Source organism: Phoxinus phoxinus (genome assembly GCF_949152265.1).
Source record: "Phoxinus phoxinus genome assembly, chromosome: 7".
In the NCBI taxonomy this organism is placed as follows: Eukaryota; Metazoa; Chordata; class Actinopteri; order Cypriniformes; family Leuciscidae; genus Phoxinus; species Phoxinus phoxinus.
This window is the reverse complement of record NC_136882.1, coordinates 17,030,487-17,050,694: the sequence shown is the minus strand read 5'-3', so window position 1 is coordinate 17,050,694 and position 20,208 is coordinate 17,030,487. Positions and strand designations below refer to the sequence as shown.

At 38.3% G+C, this 20,208-nt stretch overlaps 1 protein-coding gene across 1 annotated transcript in view; it reads right to left on the bottom strand.

Moving 5' to 3' along the window:
- Positions 1-20,208, bottom strand: part of myo10l3 (myosin X, like 3) — a 72,890-nt gene that overhangs the window by 14,060 nt on the left and 38,622 nt on the right. The window contains exons 17-24 of the mRNA XM_079619544.1: positions 18,875-18,983; positions 17,430-17,510; positions 13,190-13,314; positions 12,822-12,936; positions 5,439-5,545; positions 3,840-4,268; positions 3,678-3,711; positions 2,104-2,961 (exon numbers count right to left, since the gene is read on the bottom strand). Coding sequence (XP_079475670.1) covers positions 2,104-2,961; positions 3,678-3,711; positions 3,840-4,268; positions 5,439-5,545; positions 12,822-12,936; positions 13,190-13,314; positions 17,430-17,510; positions 18,875-18,983 — 1,858 coding nt within the window. The remainder of the gene's footprint in view (positions 1-2,103; positions 2,962-3,677; positions 3,712-3,839; positions 4,269-5,438; positions 5,546-12,821; positions 12,937-13,189; positions 13,315-17,429; positions 17,511-18,874; positions 18,984-20,208) is intronic.

Genomic DNA, 20,208 nt, shown 5'->3' with positions numbered 1-20,208 from the left:
AAATATTCTCTGAGAGTCAACAATCAAGCTGTTGCAGGACTGTGTTTGGAGCAGTTGTAACAGGCATTGGCTAATAGCTCCACATTCTGGGAATACCCTGAGGGACAAAGACTTAATAAATATACCAAATCATAATATGCACCTGATCACCCCCACCCTGCTCTAGCTAATAAAACATGAGTAGATACAAGAAATAGAGCAATAAAGCATTTTGCAAGAGCGGATGCATTCATTATTGCATTATAACAAGTTAAAAAGAATTAGGGCAACGTGCTGAGCGTTTCTGTTTTGCTCTAAGCAATACCGGATCTCACTACCCTGACACTGAACTGTACAGTATAAACATGACGAAATGCATATTCCTTTCAAGCCAAATTCCTTACAAGGCGTTCACACTTTGCAGTGAAAATTCAACTGGAAGTCGCTCATTTTAAATGACAGGTGACGTGAGTGACAGTGACTGCTGGCGATGCCACAAAGATTAGCAAACTTTATGCAAATGTTTAGTGACTGTTGTCCAGCTGAAACAGCAACTGAGAAGAAACACTACAACAAACAACGGATGGGTCTGTAGGTAAAATAGGTGTCCTGTCCATACTGGTTAAGATCCATATTTATCTTTTTAGCAGCAGTCCTTTAAGTGGGATGAATTAATAGATGTGAATTCTCCAAGAGGGTTGTGATGTGCCGACAATGTGATGAAACTATAAACATGCTGAGATGTTGTCTCTAAAGTCATGCCCTTTAAAGCACCGCCTCTATGGCAACCCAAGCAGTGACTTAGTAATAAAGTAGACAGACTCAACATCAAAGAGAACTTGTTAACTAGATAACTGACCTTACAATATACGGCTAAAACCAATAAATGGTTTAACATTATACATTATGTAATTTTACAGTAAAATGGTGTCAAATTTATGGTTTTGGCAAGTAAAAAGACTAAATTACCATATAAATTACAATGAGAAAAAGTAAAAGGACATTCTCAGAAGTCTATGTGTGACATCACGTATGATTAACTTTTTTAATAAATAGTTTGTTTCTTCTTATTTTTGTTCTCGGTAACTAAATAACAGGAAATGAAACACAAAATGCCCTATTGTTACATTTTCTGTTATTAGTTAATGTTTGTTGCATTGTTTTAGTGTCGTGTGTGTTACCCTGATGGTGTTTTGTCTGTGTGTGTATGACCCTGTGCAACGTCTATATACATGAGCATTGGCCATGTTTTATGGACAGGGCACTTACTATGGATTCTGATTCATCTTGTGTTTTTTTGTTTTATCACTTGTATTATTGTCATGGTCATCAGTACATTTTAAGGCAAATTGGTAAATTAAAATTATATCACTTACACATATACATAAATAAAATATGAGATAAATGAAATGTATAGTTATAGGTTATAAAATATGCATGTAGCAATATACCATTCCGCAATATCGAAACATTGTCATCACATTTATTATTTATTAAGGCTGCCGTTTTTGTACCATAAATTTAGAGATATTTTTTACAGTGTATTTCTCCATTCATTGTGAGAACAATGACCATTTTGTGATATAAAATGCTTAAAACGCTGATTTTTTTTATGTTAGCCATGAACATATGAAACTCATCTGATCTGGTCACGATCATCAATCAGCCTAATTATTCAAGACCTCAAGATCAACTTGATTCGTCTTTCAGACAACCCATTGACTAGTTAGTTCACCCAATCATTTAATCACCATTATCCAATTCCAAACCTGTATTACTTACTTTCTTCTGTGGAACATAAAAGAAGATATTTTGAAGAATGTCGGTAACCAAACAGTTTTGGTTCCTATAGACTTCCATGGTATTTTATGTCCATACAATGGAAGTCAATTGGAACCAAAACGTTTAGTTACCATTATTCTTAAAAATATTATAAAAAATATACCAAATTTTATGTTCCACAGAAGCAAGCAATTCATACAGCTTTCGAACGACATGAGGGTGATTATATTATAATAGAATTTTTGGTAGGACTCCCATTGGTAGGACCTCCCATTTTTGGGAGGACTATCCCTTTAAAATTGTGTGTGATTTCCAGTTTAAGTGTGAAAAGACAGAACTCACTGAGTCTGAGCTTCCCCTAAAGGAGTCTGTGCTGTTGTAGGTACAGGAAGATTTGCGTAGCACTTCCTCATCAGTGAGGTGTCCATCATTTGTACTTCCTGCATCCCCACAGCTCCCCAACGCCTCCTCAAACTCCTCTTGGTCGTAGTCTGACTCTGTGTCGGGCAGAATACTGAAGCTGGTCTCCTCCACGGGCAGCACTATCTCTGTTAACATCTTCCTGTTTTTATACACCAATCCATAGTCTTCTTTGGTTGGTGCCGGTAGAGGTGGGGGAGGGGGTGGAGCTAAAGGTGGAGGTGGGGGTGGAGCTGAAGACGGAGGCGGGGGAATGTCTGAAAGTCTGTTTTGTTTGATGGAGGAATTGGATTTCGGCCGCTCCATCCGTGCAGCCGAGGAAGTGGCCATAAGACCTTCGGCAAAGGCGGGCGGTGGAGGCGGAAGACTGGAGAGAATCTCTTTATCCTGAGGCATGGCAGCCGGGGGAGGGAAGTCACGGAGGGGAATACACTCGTCGTCCGCGTGGAAGCCTTCGTCCACCTCCTCCTCGGCCAGAGGCGCGGTTGTCTCAGAGGGGTCGTGAAGGTTCTCCTCGCTGGAGAGCGACTGCTCCAAGCCTCCGAAGTCCAGCATCTCCAGGAACTCCGTAGCCACACGTGAAGCCTCTTTCTCCAGGCGGTAGATCTCGGCGTCCCTCTTCTGCTGCAGATCGTCTCTGGAGCCGTCGTTTAGCAAGGACACCCCTTCGTCTCTCTGTCTCTGCAGCCGCTCAATCTCTCGCTCCAACCGCAGAATCTCCTCCATCTGACGACTCTCCTCTTCAGAAGAGTACTGGCACAGGCCGTGGGACACGTCCTTCTGGAATATGGTGGAGGGATAGTGATGATACATACCAATAATATACAGTTCATTCTGTCAATTCAGCATTTTCATTCCATGGCATGGGTTTTGGGATTATGTAAACATCACGGTACATGAATATATAAGCATTCTGGTATATGGGTCAATGACATATAAGAGTGTTCATGATAAGCTATAAAAAAAAATATTTGAAAACTTTTTGTCAATTTAATGTCATGTAGTGTGACTATAATTGTTTCCTTACATGTTACACACATGCTGGTGTAGACATTATTATTTTCAAAAAGTTTTAAAATATATTTTTCAAGGTAAAATATATATTTAATAATAAAATAATATATATTTTTTTACAATTAATTTGATCCATAAATATCATGAACAATTTTGGGAGTTGTCCTAAAAATGTTTTGTGATGTATATGGTGTTAAATATAATTTATAACAAAATAAATATATAATATAATTATTATAAATATAAATGGTTTTAAAAATATAAATATTAATAAGCAGTGACGCATTTTAGTTAAGCTATGGTTACAACATGCTTAAGGTTTTCAAGAGGCCTTTTTGACCCATATAGAAGAGTACCATGTAATTGCCAAAGACTTTCTGTAAGTGAAGACAGAGAATTAGGCCAAATACAAGAGATATATCCTTTCCAGATTTGAAATCTCTCCCATAGGAATATAAAATCAAATCCAATAGAAATAATACCTTGTAGTTGTGATGATTTTTCCCCACTAAACTCCTAATATGAGAAAAAAAACAGGAGAGAATCATTTTAGACAGAGTAGATTAAGAGCACAGTCCATCAGCCAACACAGATTTTGGTTGACCCAAATTAAAATTCAAACATTTGCCCAGATTGTGTTTTACCTGCTGTGCCCTGCCTCTCTTTCCTCCAGTATCTGTTTGCTCTTGAGCTCTTCCTGCCTCCTGTTCAACTCTTCCTCTTCCTGCTGTATCCGTAAAGCCTCCCGTTCCTCCTCTTCTTGGAGCCTCCGTCTCTCCTCCTCCTCCTCTCTCTTCCTTTCCTCCTCTTGTCTCCGTCTCTCTTCCTCAAGTCTCCTCAGCTCCTCTTGATGTCTCCTCTCTTCTTCCTCTCTTCTGAATCTCTCCTCCTCTTCTCTCCTCTGTTTTTCCTCCAAGAGCCGGCGACAGAGTTGCCGAGCGACCTGGCCGCGGAGGTGTTTCTGGAGGACCACGGCAGCCGAGCGGAAGCGCAGGAAAGCTTGTCTCCAGAAGTGAGCGCGGTAGTTCTTTTGGATTGTGATGATGCTGGTCCGGACTTTTTTAAAGTGTTTTCTGTGAGAAGGACAATTACAACATTAGAGTCCTCAAGGATTTTAAATAATGATTAGTTTACAGGGACATTATAATAATTATGAGTCTATTATAGCAATTACTCTATAATAACTCTGTCATTAATACATCAGTAACTCATTTAAAAAGCAATTAGACACACAATTCAAAATATTCAGAGTTTCAATCACAAATATGAAAGACGGTTATTAATATAAAACAGTTATTAATATAAAACACTCTGGCTATTTAGTTGTCTTTCATAATAAAATATCTGTGTTTGATCTGTTTGAGTAGCTGTGCCACAGTTCTCATACATTTAGACCAGGCCACCTAAATCAGAAAAATCTCATATCTGACCTGCAATGCTGGACTGAGAGTCTCCATGTGTGTTTATGTGCGAATTTGTGGGTATTGAAATGTATGCAAAATTAAAGCGAAACAGAGACTTCATCAACCCCATAAATAACCTCAGTATAGAGGTGTATATGAACACTAATCGCCCAGGAACCAAAATAGTGTCTCAACAGATGTTGATATCTTGCCGTCTGTCATGTTTGATTTACTATGGCATCAGAGTACACTCTTAAAAGAAGGTTCTATGTAGAACCCTAGGGTTCTTCACTCAATTTTATAGAACTCTTTATGCCAAAGAGGTTCTCTATAAGGAGAAATGTCTTAAATGATTGCATATTACTTTCATGTTTAACAGTTTTTTCCCCCTACAGATAACGTACAATAAACCATGTACAGTATGCATGTACAACAAACCAACATAAAATCCCTGATCATGCTAACAGCTCTCAAAACTGGCAACCTGATTTATGAATAAACAGCATGTACATTTATTTACCTGTGTGTGTAGTGCATATTGTTCAGTACTTCCAGTGAAAAGACACTCTTGATAACTTTTCATGTAACCCTTATTAGTTTCCCTGCACTTTTCCTAATGAATCTAACCCACTTGGTTTTGCACTCAAAGCACTGATTCACACAGCTTTGGTAAATCATTCCGTGATGCAGCTTTCAACTCATTCACATATTCGATTATGGCAATCCATCCACTCAACTCAATAAAAAGTAACAGAAGTCACAACGGCAGTCTTTGGCAACTCACACGGCCCCATTTAACAAAGCGTGTTTATGCACAAACACACACAAAGCTGCACTAACCTTGCCACATAACTTAGTATGTGGGCCCGGATCACCATACCAGCCGCTGTGCGCACCTCCTCTCTTTCCTTCTCCAACCTCTGCTCCAGAGCTTCCTTCAGAAACACCTGCACGGCACCAAAGAAGAAAGACAAGGAGAGGGAGAGGGAAGAGGGCAGGTTTTAGGTAAAGTGACTGTTAATTCTCTCCAGACGTCTCCAAGTGTTCTCAGCAGGCTTACAGGCTACAGGGAGCTGAGCTGTGGAGCTCTGCCATTGTGCTGAAACCACAGCGCTCTGATTTCCTGTTACTGCTGCTTCTCGGACTATTCCAGACAGACTGACGTGCATGGACAGAGAGAGAGAGAGAGAGAGAGAGAGAGAGAGAGAGAGAGAGAGAGAGAGAGAGAGAGAGAGAGAGAGAGAGAGAGAGAGAGAGGGGAGGGGGAAAGAGTGGCTCTCGGCCAAAGAGCAGGCCACACCCTCACTCTCTCTCTAAAAGACAAGAGACATGAAAGCTTAACCCTTTACTCACAGATGTTGACTCATTGAAAAGAAACCTAAGGAACACAGTTGAAGAAAAGGGGAAGTTCTGCATAATAAACTGTAGTAATATATATATATTAATTATTTAAAAGAATAAACTACAGTGTTATACCAAAGAGTAATGGACTAGCCCCGTGACTGAGTCTGGTTCCTCCAAAGATTTTTTTTCTTTCTCAATTTCTGTCATCTGATGGAGTTTGGGTTCTTTGCCACTGTCGCCGGTGTCTCGCTTAGTTGTGGTTTAGAAGACACTTAGTATTCTGTAATATTATTTATGTGACTGCACTGACACTATTGGACAGGGACGAAAAAAATTACAGAATTGAGCTGAATGATGACAATTGTGTTCAAATTCATTTCATAATTGATGATTTTTGCAGCATTGACACTGTTATTGAACTGAACTGAATCAACCCTGAACTGAATTGTTGTGTTTTTACAGCACCATTTTAATTAGTCCCATATTTGATGATGTTTGTATCATTGGCTGTAATTTTCCTGTTTATTACTGTGGAGCTGTTTTAAAACCATCTGTATTGTATAAATCAGGGGAGCCCAATCTTGTTTCTGGAGATCCACCTACCTGCAGAGATTAGATCCAACACACCTGTCTATAATTATCACAGTTCGGTTGTGTTTGATCAGGGTTGGAGCTGAACTTTGCAGGAAGGTAGATCTCCAGGAACAGGATTGGGCACCACTGGTATAAATAAAGGTGACTTGACCTGACATTAAAAGGTGCATTCAATGCTTTGATGCTAATTTAAAAGTTTTACACATTATGAAATAAATAGTTTTTTAGTAAAGAGTAATCTGTCACACAACACATTGACCTCCCCAATGTATTTCACCATGTTCAAATGATGTAGCCAAAGTTTTAACTCAACCTCATTCTCATTGTCTGCCAGCTCTGTAGATAGACTACAGATGCAGATGTAGAATTGTGTTGTTTGGTGATGTGAAGAGCGAAAGTTTGACACTGAAACACACTTAATACAATGTTTTGCCAGCCGAGACAACAGAAGAATCAGTACCTGCACGGATAAAGAACCAAAATGAGCTGGAAACAGAAGGCCGAAAGACCAACAAAGAAAAAAAATGAGCGTAAATATTTATACAGCCCACAAGATGGAAATATTTGATAATGGAGAAAATTCTACTAAAGGCCAAGTTGCTTCTTTTTTCTTTCTTTTTTTACAGGTAAGGGGATGAATGATTGTGTAGACGCTCTCTAAAACTCACTAGTATCAGAGTAATTTACATAAAACTCAGAGACAATTATGCTGATCCATGTCAACAGATGGCAGAGCAGCATTTAACACCATTGTGTTATCAGTACTTAAAGTACACAAAGAACAGCAGTGCTAATGCTAGCTAAACAAATACTGACTGCATCTTTAAAGAAATATAAAACACACTAAACAAAACATTCTACAAAAATATGACCGATAACTTTACAAAATAGATATATTGCTTAAAACAAAAACTGCTTCTAAATATGTGTACCGTCAAATACTGCATTAGATGAGTAACTTATCGACTATAGTGTTCATGTATGTATTATGAAAACAAACCGGACATACTTTATCCTCCATGTTGGCACTGTCATATGACCTACATAGTCAGTCGCTGTTCTCTGCCATTTATGAATATGACAACTCCTCTCTTGGTATAGTAAAGTGTCTAACCTCCTGTTAAAAAGTATGTAGTCGGTAAGATTGTTTTAATGTTTTTGAAAGAAGTCTCTTATCCTCACCAAAGTTGCAAATATTTGATAAAAAATAGAGTAAAAACACTAATATTGTGAAATATTATTGCACTTTTTATTTTGAAATATTATTGCAAAATATTTTGCAAACTTTTGGAATATATTTTAAAATGTAATTTATTCCTGTAATGGCAAAGCTGAATTTTCAGCATCATTACTCCAGTCTTCAGTGTCACATGGTCCAATATTGAAAACAGTTGTGCTGCTTAATATTTTTAATGGAAACTATGATTATACCATCATGAATTTCCATGCTACTATCGGTATTGATAAAGCTTAAATCTTGAGCTGAGATTTAGCTGGTCAACTAGCATGGTGGTGGAGCTGGCTGCTAAGTTAGTGAAGAAGACTATTGGGAACACCAGCAAAGCAGCATCCACTATACATCATATACTAGTCTGCATATGGTGGTATTACCATTAACAGAGCCAGGTCCTTTCAATTAACATCAACACTTACACACAGTGTCACGTCTGGCCTCCCAGAGATTTAAGCCCATTGTGAGATTTCCTGGAACCGACGACCCAGATGTTCCTGTAATCACGACGCACAGCTGCAGACGCACACACACAGGAGGAAGTTTCCTCGTCCACATCCTTCCCCCATCCCACGCAAAAAAAAAACCTGAGCCCCGATTCTAGGGATCACACTTCCTCAACACACACAATCAGCATGGATATAATTACACACAAGTTGTTTTGTTTCGAGCAAGGAAACACAATCCCAGACCCCTTTCTTGATCTTGCACCCCTCCCCTCATCTCTCCACCTCAAATCTGACACTCACAAAAACACCACAAACAAAAGCCAGCTCCAGCGCTCGAGAGGACCTGTATTGAACATGCATTCTCTACTGATCACAATCACACGCTTCTGAATGAAATCATAAAACAAAACAGACCCCGAGCCATGATAACAACCATAGCGGACCGCCAAACACGTACAGCAATGGCGGACTCAGTTAAAGGTCATTGTCTGGAGATTTGACTGCCGATCATCAAGAATTGATGGAATACATTAAACCGTTTTTTTAATAGAGACTGTATTTATATAGCTATGAAAAGCATGTGTGGAACATATGGGTAAACACTGATCAAACAACCTCCATATGCACTGCCTAATGTCTGATCTTCCTCTCCCAGCTGCTAATAATACTCCATGTTGCACTACAACGACATTGGTCCAGTGGTTTTTCTGTAGATTCCTGACTGATGAAGACAAAAAGGACACAAAGTAACCTATTCCCAACATTAAAGGAGAAAACAAGCAGGATCTTCAAGATGGTTCTCTCTCATTTATGTTTATATATATATATACTGTAACCACTGCTATTAACTTTCTGATCTTATTGTGAGGAGTTAATTGCCTTACTCACATTATCACAAAGAATAACAATTTTAACAACAATGAGTTGTGAATGGTAATTCATGTTTACATTAAACAAGGTATGATATCTTGTGTGGACACTAGAAAGATATGCTGGTAGCCAACCAGACTGCGCCTCCTCAGAAATCGGTATAACATTTAAATTTGACTATACGTCGCAACCGTTAAAAACAATATGTTCTATATAGAATGAATATGGGTAGTATGAATGAAATTTGGACATTGTTACTGTCACGTGACCTACCAGCGTGACAGTCATTTACTGCCATTCATAAATCTTCTTCCATGGCCTCATGGGATAGTAAATCTCGGTGGAAGAAGTAGGTCATCCAGGTACTTTTCGCCAAATGTTTTTCGAATACTATATGAATTTGGACCTACTACTCTTTTTTTCCACATACTATGTATTAGCGAAGTATTTCGGATGCAGCACTGGTCATTTCAGAAAGGGTTAAACATAACTGATTGGTGATGGTGGGGGACAAATACATGTATTGCTTTTGTGGAGGACAGTGTTGGCTAAATTGCATTTTGGGATAAGATCTGTGCCCAGCTTCTGTCATGAGGACGTCAGCTTTCCGTGGGTGCATTAGGGCAACAGGCTATTTAACAAGTATGATCGTGGAGTCTGGTAGAGCAGTGAAAGCTGTAGGTTAGAGTAGCTGACCTTGAGTACATTGAATCTCTGACGTGCTGAGAACAAATTGGAGCCGTCCAGCCCTGACTCCACCTCAGAACAATGAGGCTATTTTACAGCTAAACAATTTGTAAAGCATGACTCTATTCAGCAGGGAGCGAGTCTGCGTGTCCAGTGTGTGTATCTGAATTCATTTGTTTCAGTGTCTTTATGCATGTGTGTGTGGGAGACAGAAAGCAACATTCTAAAGGAGAAATACTGCATTACATTCAATCGTCTATTGAGGCCGTGATGAATTCAGAGGTATTGTGCATTGCATGACACATACCATCTGAAATGGTTTTAAATTTCTATGAAATTTAAATGATATGGCACATTTGTTTAAGTATTTTTATGACCATTAAATATAATCAATTACATTACTGTACTTGTATGTATTCCATATAACTGAATTATCATATACTCAGATACTTATGATACTTATGCCTTAAAAACAATCTCAGATGTTGTGTTCTGTGCAATGCAAAATGCCTTTCATCTAAATATACACTACCATTCAAAATTTGGCGCCTTTAAGATTCATTTTATGTTTTTGAAAGAAGTCTCTTATGCTCATCAAGGCTGCATTTTTTCAATCAAAATACTGTACAAACTCTTTTCTATTTTGATATACATTAAAATGTTATTCATTCCTGTGATGGCAGAGCTGAATTTTCAGCACCATTACTCCATGATCCTTCAGAAATCATTCTAATATGATGCTCAATAAACATTTCTTGTTATTATTAATGTTGTAAAGTTGTGCAGCTAAATATTTTTGTGGAAATAGTGACACTCGTGATTATTTGATGAATAGAAAGTTCAAAAGAACAGCATTTATTTGAAAAAGAAATATTGTGTAACATAAATGTCTTTACTGTCACTTTTGATCAATTTAATGTGTCCTTGCTGAATAAAACTATTATTAATAATAAAATAAAAAAATAATAATAATTACTGCTCACCCCAAAATGTTGAATGGGAGTGTGTGTGTCAGTGTGTGTGTGTGTGTGTGTGTGTGTGTGTGTGCGTGTGTGTGTGTGTGTGTGTGTGTGTGTGTGTGTGTGTGTGTGTGTGTGTATGTGTGCAAAATATATTGCACATCCATTGACTGATAAACTCAAATCGGTACTTCATGTCCTTTTCTTTTTATAGTAATTAATTTGATATGTATCCTAGTAAGCGCAATTAATTTGATATGTATCCTAATAAGCGCAATAATATACAATCATGCACTATGTAGTGATCTTGATGACCATGTCCAAGTTTATTTTGCGATAATGATCATAGTACAGCCTGTGTACTGAAGTCATCTAATCATTTAGTTTCAATTGGCTTTCCGTCATAATTACCCACTCATGACCAGAAGGAGCACTGACAGGTCATCACTGTCTTATTAAATCAAGTTATTTGATTTATGAGATAATTTATCTGCTTCAAATCAACCCCAAACACAAGAAATCACGGCAACACCACATTAAGGCACCATCGAGCTAACAATGTGACCCCCTGATAAAGAGATACCCAAACTAGCTCTCAGGAAAGCCAGAAACCACAAGACCCCAAAGGAAATAACAGAGAGCACGCTGGATTCAATTAATTTATAGAAAAGTGGTCTGAATCAAAGGACACAAGAATGCCTTTTATTTACAGTGCCTTCCTGTTCCTCAGAAACCTCAGAGCTCCTCTTACTGTAAAAACAGCCTGACTGAACCGCCGTACTTAATGTGTGGCTGAGAATGACCAAGGAGAGAGAGAATAATTGACTGATTACAAGATAAGAATGAATAGACACTGTTGAACAGAGAACAGAAAGTGTTCTTTTCAGAGCTGCTGTGCTCCTGTTGCCAAACGCCCTTAAAGTGCTGCGCTCTTCTTTCAGGCCGACTAGATCGAGATGAGTCATTTCAGCAAAGTGAAAAACTCCTTACCAAGATGTGGAGAGGTTTTTTTTTTAGGGGGGTGAGAGCAGAGGAAGTATGAGGAAGAAAGAGGAAAGAATGAAGAGAGAAGAGAGGGAAAAATCCACCAGACAGAAAAAAAAATCCCCTATGAGTGTTGCAAAACATTAGCACGAAAATTGCACCATGCATCTTTTGACACTTCCACTTCATATCGAGGTATTATATGGGGTTTTACTACAAAAAAGTCCCTCAGAGTACCATAGTGGCAAGAATACATCTGTGAACCCTTTGAAAATATCTGGATTTATGCTTGGATTACTCATTAAATGTGGTCTGATCTTCATCTAAGTCACAATTGCAGACAAACCCAATCTGACTAAATTAATAACACACAAACAGCTGTACATTACACAAGTTTATTGAAGACAATGAGCGATCATTTACAGTGCAGTGTAGAAAAAGTGAGTGCATATCTAATTGGAGTAAGTTAAAGGGATAGTTCACCCAAAAATTACAGTTCTGTCATCATTTACTCACCCTCAAGTTGTTCCAAATCTACATGAAGTCCTTTCTTCTGCTGAGCACAAAAGAAGATATTTTGAAGAATGTCAGTAACCAAACAGTTGATGGACCCCATTGACTTCCAGGACTCATAAACTGTTTAGATACCCCATCTCATTTTCTTCAAAATATGTTATTTTGTGTTCACAAAGCTAGAAGAGGCTACAAAAGCACTTCTAAAGACCTGGGTGTTCGTCAAGATAAGACATCCTGTCTACAAATGTAGAAAATTCAGGACTGTTGTCTATAACTGTGACTTTAATGAAAGATCTCAGAGATCGGGAATTTTAAAGGGTTCACAAACTTATTCTTGTGACTGTAAATGCTGTAAATGCCCCCTTTTTACATTTTAGATTTAAATTCAAATATACGACTCTCTCGACACTACAAGGTATTAATATCAGGGATCAACCCACAGACTACATAAAAGGTTAAGTAGTTCAAACTGAGAAACAAAGAGCTCTTACACAAAGTCATTGTACTCTTGCACTGAGTTCTAGCACAGATTATTTATATAGCTACTTTAAACTATGTGTGTGAACATGTGTTGGCCATGCAACCGCACCTTAGTCTTTCCCAGCTGCCACTCTTTCGTTGTGACGTCATACTTCGTAAGCAGATCTGCACATTTCCTCCTCTCGTCCGCCGTGTGGTTTTTGTCCCTCAGGATCATTGTGTATCTGCACAGGAAGTGGGCACAACTTAAACACATACAAACACATTCCACCTCACTCATTTTACTGTAAGGGAACAATGTCCTGATCAAACGTTAACAGATTCAGAAAAACTTCCCTGGTATTGTTCATTATGGTTTCAAGGACTTTAACTAACTTTCCCAAAAAAAACGGGCATCTGGAACAGATTTTGAGCTTCAAACTTTATTTTGATGGACTGTCAGTGGTTTTGTGACTGTTTCTTGGCCACGTGTCTCACCTGCTGAGGAAGTCTTGGAAGGTTCTCCGTACAGGAAAGCCTGCTCTACGGATCTTCACGGTCTCCAGCATTCCGGAGTAACGTAGCTGATTCAGAACCACATCTGCATCAAATTTATTTGGGTTCTGGAAGAAGATAGAATGAGATGTCCTTCAGCACAGATATCAACTGGCTATGCCCAATTTTGGTCCTATTACACTATCACAATTCAATAAGAAACAGCATTCATAATCTCTGGACCCTGGACCAAAAAAACAGTCACATGGGTATTTTTTTTTTTTAAATTGAGATTTATACATCATCTGAAAGCTGAATGAATAAGCTTTCCATTGATGTATGGTTTGCTAGGATAGGAAATATTTGGCCGAGATAAAACTAATTGAAAATTTGGAATCTGAGGGTGCAAAAAAAATCGAAACATTGAGAGAATCGCCTTTAAAGTTGTCCATTTATGTTCGCGATTGTGCTGCACGCACTCACAAAAATAAATGTTTTATATATTTACGGTTGGAAATTTACAAAATACCTTAATGGAACATGATCTTTACTTAATATCCTAATGATTTTTGGCATAAAAGAAAAATCTATAATTTTGACCCATACAATGTATTGGCTATTGCCACAAATATACCCACTTGAAACGTGCCACTTGTGACTGGTTTTGTGATCCAGGGTCACATATTATAAAGTATTTTAACTTTATAATATTATAAAGTATATTATATATTTAAGTATTTATCAGTACTTTTGTCTTATTTTCTGTAAAAATATATATCCTTAAAAGCAAGATAAAAGACTTTGGGTAACACTTTATTTCAATGGTCTCCTTTAGACATTCTGTTGACTATAATTAACGTTGCAACTACATGTCAACTAACTCTCATTGGAGTATATGTACACTGTCTGCTTAATATCTGATAACACTTTATTTTGACGGTCCCCAAAAGACATTCTATACTGACTTTAAACTGTACATGTCCACTTATTCTACTAAACCGAACTCCTTATTCCACTAACCCTAACAGTCTACTTATACTTAACTAATACTCCAACGAGAGTTAGTTGACATGTAGGTGCAATGTTACTTATATTTAACAGAATGTCTAAAGGGCACCATCAAAATAATGTTTAACCATGTTTATTATGAGAGAATATCTTAAATTAAAATTTTCTTTCTCCATTGGCAAACAATGTTTTTATTTTCAATGCAGAAGTTTTGTGAGGTTCTATGCTTAAAAACTGTATACTGTTATATATATTAATCCCTATCAAGTAGTAGTGTCTCAATATCATTGTTAAATAATAAATAAAAAAAAGTGAGAGAAAATAGACAAAAAAAATTATAATGGTGTATGATACATAAAAGTAATATATATTCTCTTATAAATAATCTTAACTTGGTTAAAAAAAAAAAAGAAGTATTTTGTTTTAAAGAAAGTTTGATATTTTTAAACCAGACCAAAATACTGAAATAAAAAACCTGAAGAAACTGATTTTTGCTGTGTATGACATGTTTCAATTGTTGATGTTGTAGTCGTTGATGAAGGATTGCGAAGACAAACGTTTTATCTTAGGAAAAACAAAAACCAGATGCAACATGTGCAATGAGACCAGGAATCTTTATAGGGCCTGTTTTGATTTGACTTTAACCGTAACCTAGGGGGAGATAATATAGATGCTTGTTTTGATCTGTCACATAAAAAACAAAAGATGCTTCTGCGGGCAGAAAAAGGGGTGAAACCCCAACGCCAGTCATGAAGCTTTCAACTGGGATTGATTATGTCTATTGTGTGAGGTGTTGCGTCATGCTCAGTGGCGATCTGTAGCTGTATCAGTGACGTCAGTGCCTGGTGTTCAGCTGCTCCCACACAGTCCAGTCCCATCAGGCCGTTTGATGACTATGTTAAGGAGCGGGGCTCATTGTTGGTGGCCTGGACATCTGGTGCAGCTTAACTGCGTGCTCCACTGTTGACTTTTGCCTTGTCCTTCATTTCAATCAGCAGAACCTCAACCAAAATGATCATGTCAGGCTAATGTGACAGGACACTGAGGTGTATTTCTAGTCTCCCTGAGTAATTTGGGCATTCAACTTGGGTTAGACATGAAGTAAGCAGCATTACAATTATCCATAAAGGCGCCTGAAGTGGGGTGAGATGAGCGAGGGATCACTGTTGTGTGGCATAAACGATAGAAGAAAAGGTGTGGAATGACAGAGGGAGCCAGGCAGATTGCCAGACGAGACCACAGATCCCCTCCCTGAGGACAGTTATCACAATACAACCACCCCAAAAGAAGCGCCAACCCGATCCTCTGCCACGCTGAAATGAGAGCCCTTGATAAATCAATACAATCATAATAATTCCAGTAATATGGGAGCTCAAATGAGCACTTTTACAGCTCGACCGTATCATATAATGAAGGGTAGAGGCCGCCTTTGGCTCTGTGTGATTTGCTGGCCATTATCTCTACATTCCTCTGCTGCAGGTCAGGAGTATGATTCTCCTCTCTGAAGCAGACAGCCGTGACCTCTGACCCCAGCACAGGCGGGTTTGGGCTGTAGGAATGTGCTGGCGGTGGGGATGGGCTGTTCCGTTCTGAGCAGATCAGCACAAAGAGACTCTATGTACAGAGCAGAACAGGACAGACTCAGAGCACTTGCTGGCTGTACAGCTTCTCACATGGAGATGATGCCAGAATGTTCTGTGATGCAAGGGAATTTTTACTTTAACGTGAGCAGAGGCCACTATAGTCTGCTAATAATGATTTCGGTCACACTTTAGAATAGGGTCCAATTCTCACTATTACCTTACTATTAACTATAACTTTTGCCTCAATAAACTCCTAATTACTTCTTATTAATAGTTAGTAAAGTAGCTGTAAAAGTTTAGGTATTGGTAGGATTAAAGGATGTAGAATATGGTCATGCAGAATAAGGCATTCACTTTATACAAGTACTGATAAACAGCCAATATCCTAGTAATATACATACAAATAAGCAACTAGTTAATAGTGAGAATTGGACCCTAAACATGTTTTCCTGTAAAATATCATATAAAAAGTACCCTTAAAACTAGGTAAATGTATTGATTAATTATCAAAATGTATTATTAAAATATGTTTCAATTCATTTTATTTCTTATATTTGTCTAAATTAAAATGTTTACCTTTTAGACATTTAATGCACAGGCTAAGTAGCTGACCAGATTTACATTTCACTATATATAGTGAAATGTATACAGTTATATATATATACAGTTATATATAACTGTTTATGTGGTGAATAAAAATCTTGAATCTTAACTTTAAAAGCAACATTACATACTTGCAAATAATAGTACAAGACAAAATACTCTTGTATTAAAGATACGAAAGATAAAAAACAAGTCTTAATAACTTGTGCAGTGTTGCTTCAAAAATGTATCTTGTTTCAAAACAGTGACCAGTGGATGTTCAAGGATCAAAAAGTCTTTATCTCATTGCTCTTCTGCATTTCTGCATATTCAAATTTGGTGCATCGATATTTGGTTACGAGACAAGCAGGAGCCAGCGCTGCTTGATGTTATTGACTTCATATGTTGCACAACACATTTTGATGTGTTTGAATATGGGCATGCTTGAATATGATTCACGATCTACAGTGAAAGGTTAAGTTATTGGTGAATAACTTAAATTTGGTTAGGTTCCGTAAACAAAGCTATTATAAATGTTGCAGGCCGAAAAGGTCTATTGCCCATAGTGTAGTGATGCATCATCAAGCATACAGTAGCTCACACACAAACACACTTTCAATCGAAGTAGCTTTCTGCTGATCAGTGAGAATTGCACAGCCAACTTTAACGTAAGCTAAATGTGTGTGGGGCACATTTTCGTCCTTAAGTGAAATGACTGGATTTCGCCCACAAAATATTGCAGAACAACAATAAATGAGGCTGCACCTTAAGACTTAAGAAGACTTGAAATATTTAATTTGTATGGACTACTTTAATTTGGTCATTTTTATCATATGGAAAAGGGCAGAGTGAGCATTCATTCAAAATTGCTAATGTTTGACAGGAGAAAGAAGGTGATGACTTGAGGATGAATTAATAACGACAGACTTTTTTGTTTTGGGGTGAACTATTCTTTTGAAAGTGACATTGAAGCTTTTGGAAGATTGGTTTTATTGTCTGTTTGACTCAATAAGGAAAGTAAATATGGTTTGATTGTGATATGGACGGTACAAAAAATGTGTCGATCCTACCTTCTCCATGTTAGGTTTGATGCAGCGCACAAAGAAAGGGTTGGAGGCACTTAAAGTGGCCATCAGTGCATGAAGAGAGTCCTGAAACACAGTTACAATAACACTAAATTACACCCCTGCACAGGAAAGTAACAGCACCAAAAGGGCAGTTCAGCAACCAGAGCTGCTATTTGCTTGTCCGTCCCACATCTCCTGTTGAAGAGGGCAAACACAGGCAGTGACAGGGCCCATATTTACCTAGACACACCAAGGACCCTTCAACCTGGCACTCTGTCCCACAGTCTCAGACTGAGAGGCTCCAGGCTGGCTTTAATGACAGGGGAACAGGGGAACATGCACAGACCCTGTCAAACCCTTGTGCCCGGTTTGTGGGTAATCCCCTGGCTTTAAGAGCCACAGTACAAGGGCAGCTGCCAAATCCCCTGCACGGCAGTTATGACATGCAAAGCCCCGTAACCCCGCAAACCAGCAGATATACAGGGACTTAGACAAAGGGGACAAAACACACACATGCAAGGTACACACACAGTCACACAAGTGCAGAAAAAGAAACAAAATTTCTGCTAGGTTTGCACTCATAACCTTGAATGTCCACCCAGAATAGACAAGCACACAGGAGCTCCGTTTCAGAACTTACTGAGCCGCTTCGCTGATTACTGGCTACACAGGCAGCTTTCTTTTAAGGGAGCGTCCTAACTATCATGAAACCCATTAAGTGACTGATTTGCAATTCTGCGTGACACACAAAAATGACTCGATGATACAATGAATGATTTCAAAAGAGTGCAACAGTATTTGCCGACTTTTTCAGCGGCCTTGGATCAAGTATTTTTTTCCATTCGTTTTTCCCATTAGGATTATATAAAAAAAGTCATATAAGCCATGAACCAAACCAACCAGCTATGAGGTGAATCAAAACATTACAAACATTGATTTGAAGCAAAACTAAATTGCTTTAAGGACTCGCAGAGCTACATCATTCGCAGTGCGTTATGGGAGGTTTTGAGGCGATTTTATTGTCAGGATTCTCAGATTTGGTGGAGATTTCTTTGCAGAATCAACCAGGAATTCGGCTGTTAAACACAATTATTTACAAGAAAATAAGTTGAAATGAAGGCTTGAACAAAAAGAAAATATCATAATTTAACATATCTTGCAGTAGTGAATAAAAAATACATTTTCGAACATTCTTCTTGCTTTGTCAGCCACCTTGGATTATTTTTTATAAAGAGTTTGTCGCAATACATTCTTTTTATGTGAAGGATGTGAACCTGCCCTAGAGTTGAGTAAAAACAACATATTTTAGCACATCTGAAATGCCTTAGGCAGCTCGCTAGGTTTTGGAACAGAGCACGTGTCTCACAATCTTATCATCCTGATTCTCTCAAAATGGTTTCACATAGTTACATCACATGGCACATACAGATCATTGATCTGTGTCTTACCCTGAACTGAGAGCTGACGGTGGGTTTGCGGCGGGCAGTGCCCATCTTCAAAGTCTCGTCTCCACTCCTGCTACCAACACGCTCAAACAGGTCGTAGATGAAGTCAAGTCTGAGAAACGCACAATAGAGATAATATCACTCACAGAACTCATTCATATCAGCAGAAATGTAGATCAGCAACAACTGCTTCAAGGTAGTTGGATGTTTAAGAATGTATGGGAACGTTTTTTAAACAGCCTTTTGCCTTCACTAGATAATTTGATATGGTTCTAAAATATGACAAATTCATTTTTAGAAGTATAAATATTCCAAGTAGTCTCTTAGTTAGTATAAGCTCATAAAAGCGGAATAAAGTAATGTTTTTAGATACAGTTTAGTTTTTAAAAGAACTGGTCAAAAATATTTAGTTTCAACTACCCTAATATGTTTTTTTGTGGCGTAACACTTTAAAATAAGTTTCATTTGTTAACAATAGTTAACTACATTAGTTACCATGAAATAAGAATGAACAATACATCTACAGCATTTATTATTCTTAGTTATTCTTAGTCTATTATTTTTAAAATTTACAAATACATTATTTAAAGGGTTAGTTCAAGGGTTAGCTCAAACGTGCTGCGAAACACGAGAATGAACCTCATTGGTTCTTGCTGAAGCTCAAACGTACTGCGTAACACCGTGTCCTAACTACACGCGACGCCACGACACCCGATAAAATGTATCTTTTCCATGTTAATCAGAGTTTTTGTCCTAACCAGCAGCGACAGTGACGATTCTATTTTAGAAACGGTTTCTATTTTTCTGCGACGTCGCGGCTGGGACAACAAACACAAAGGGCCCTATTTTAACGATCTGAAACGCAAGTGTCAAAGCGCAAAGCGCAAGTAACTTTGTGGGCGGTTCCCGGCGCTGTTGCTATTTTCCCGGCAGGATAAACGACTCTTGCGCCTGGCGCAAATCTAAAAGGGGTTGGTCTGAAGTAGCTTCATTATTCATAGGTGTGGTTTGGGCGTAACGTGAAATAAACCAATCAGAGCGTCCTCTCACATTCCCTTTAAGAGCTGGCGCGCTTGTTCCACGGCGGATTGCTATCATAACGGAGGATTTGCCAGCGCACGCCAGGAGCGGTTCACAGCCGAGGAGACCCACGTTCTCGTCAGGGCCGTAAAACACAGAGAAGTGACATTGGGGATGATGGGAGAAACCCACCCAAATTAGCTTCGGTTAAACAGGCGTATAATTTGGGTAAATGTGTAGCCTAATCTATATTTTTTTATTTTTTTATCTAGATAGATCTTTTTCACATCTTCACGGGCACAACAATGATTTCCCTC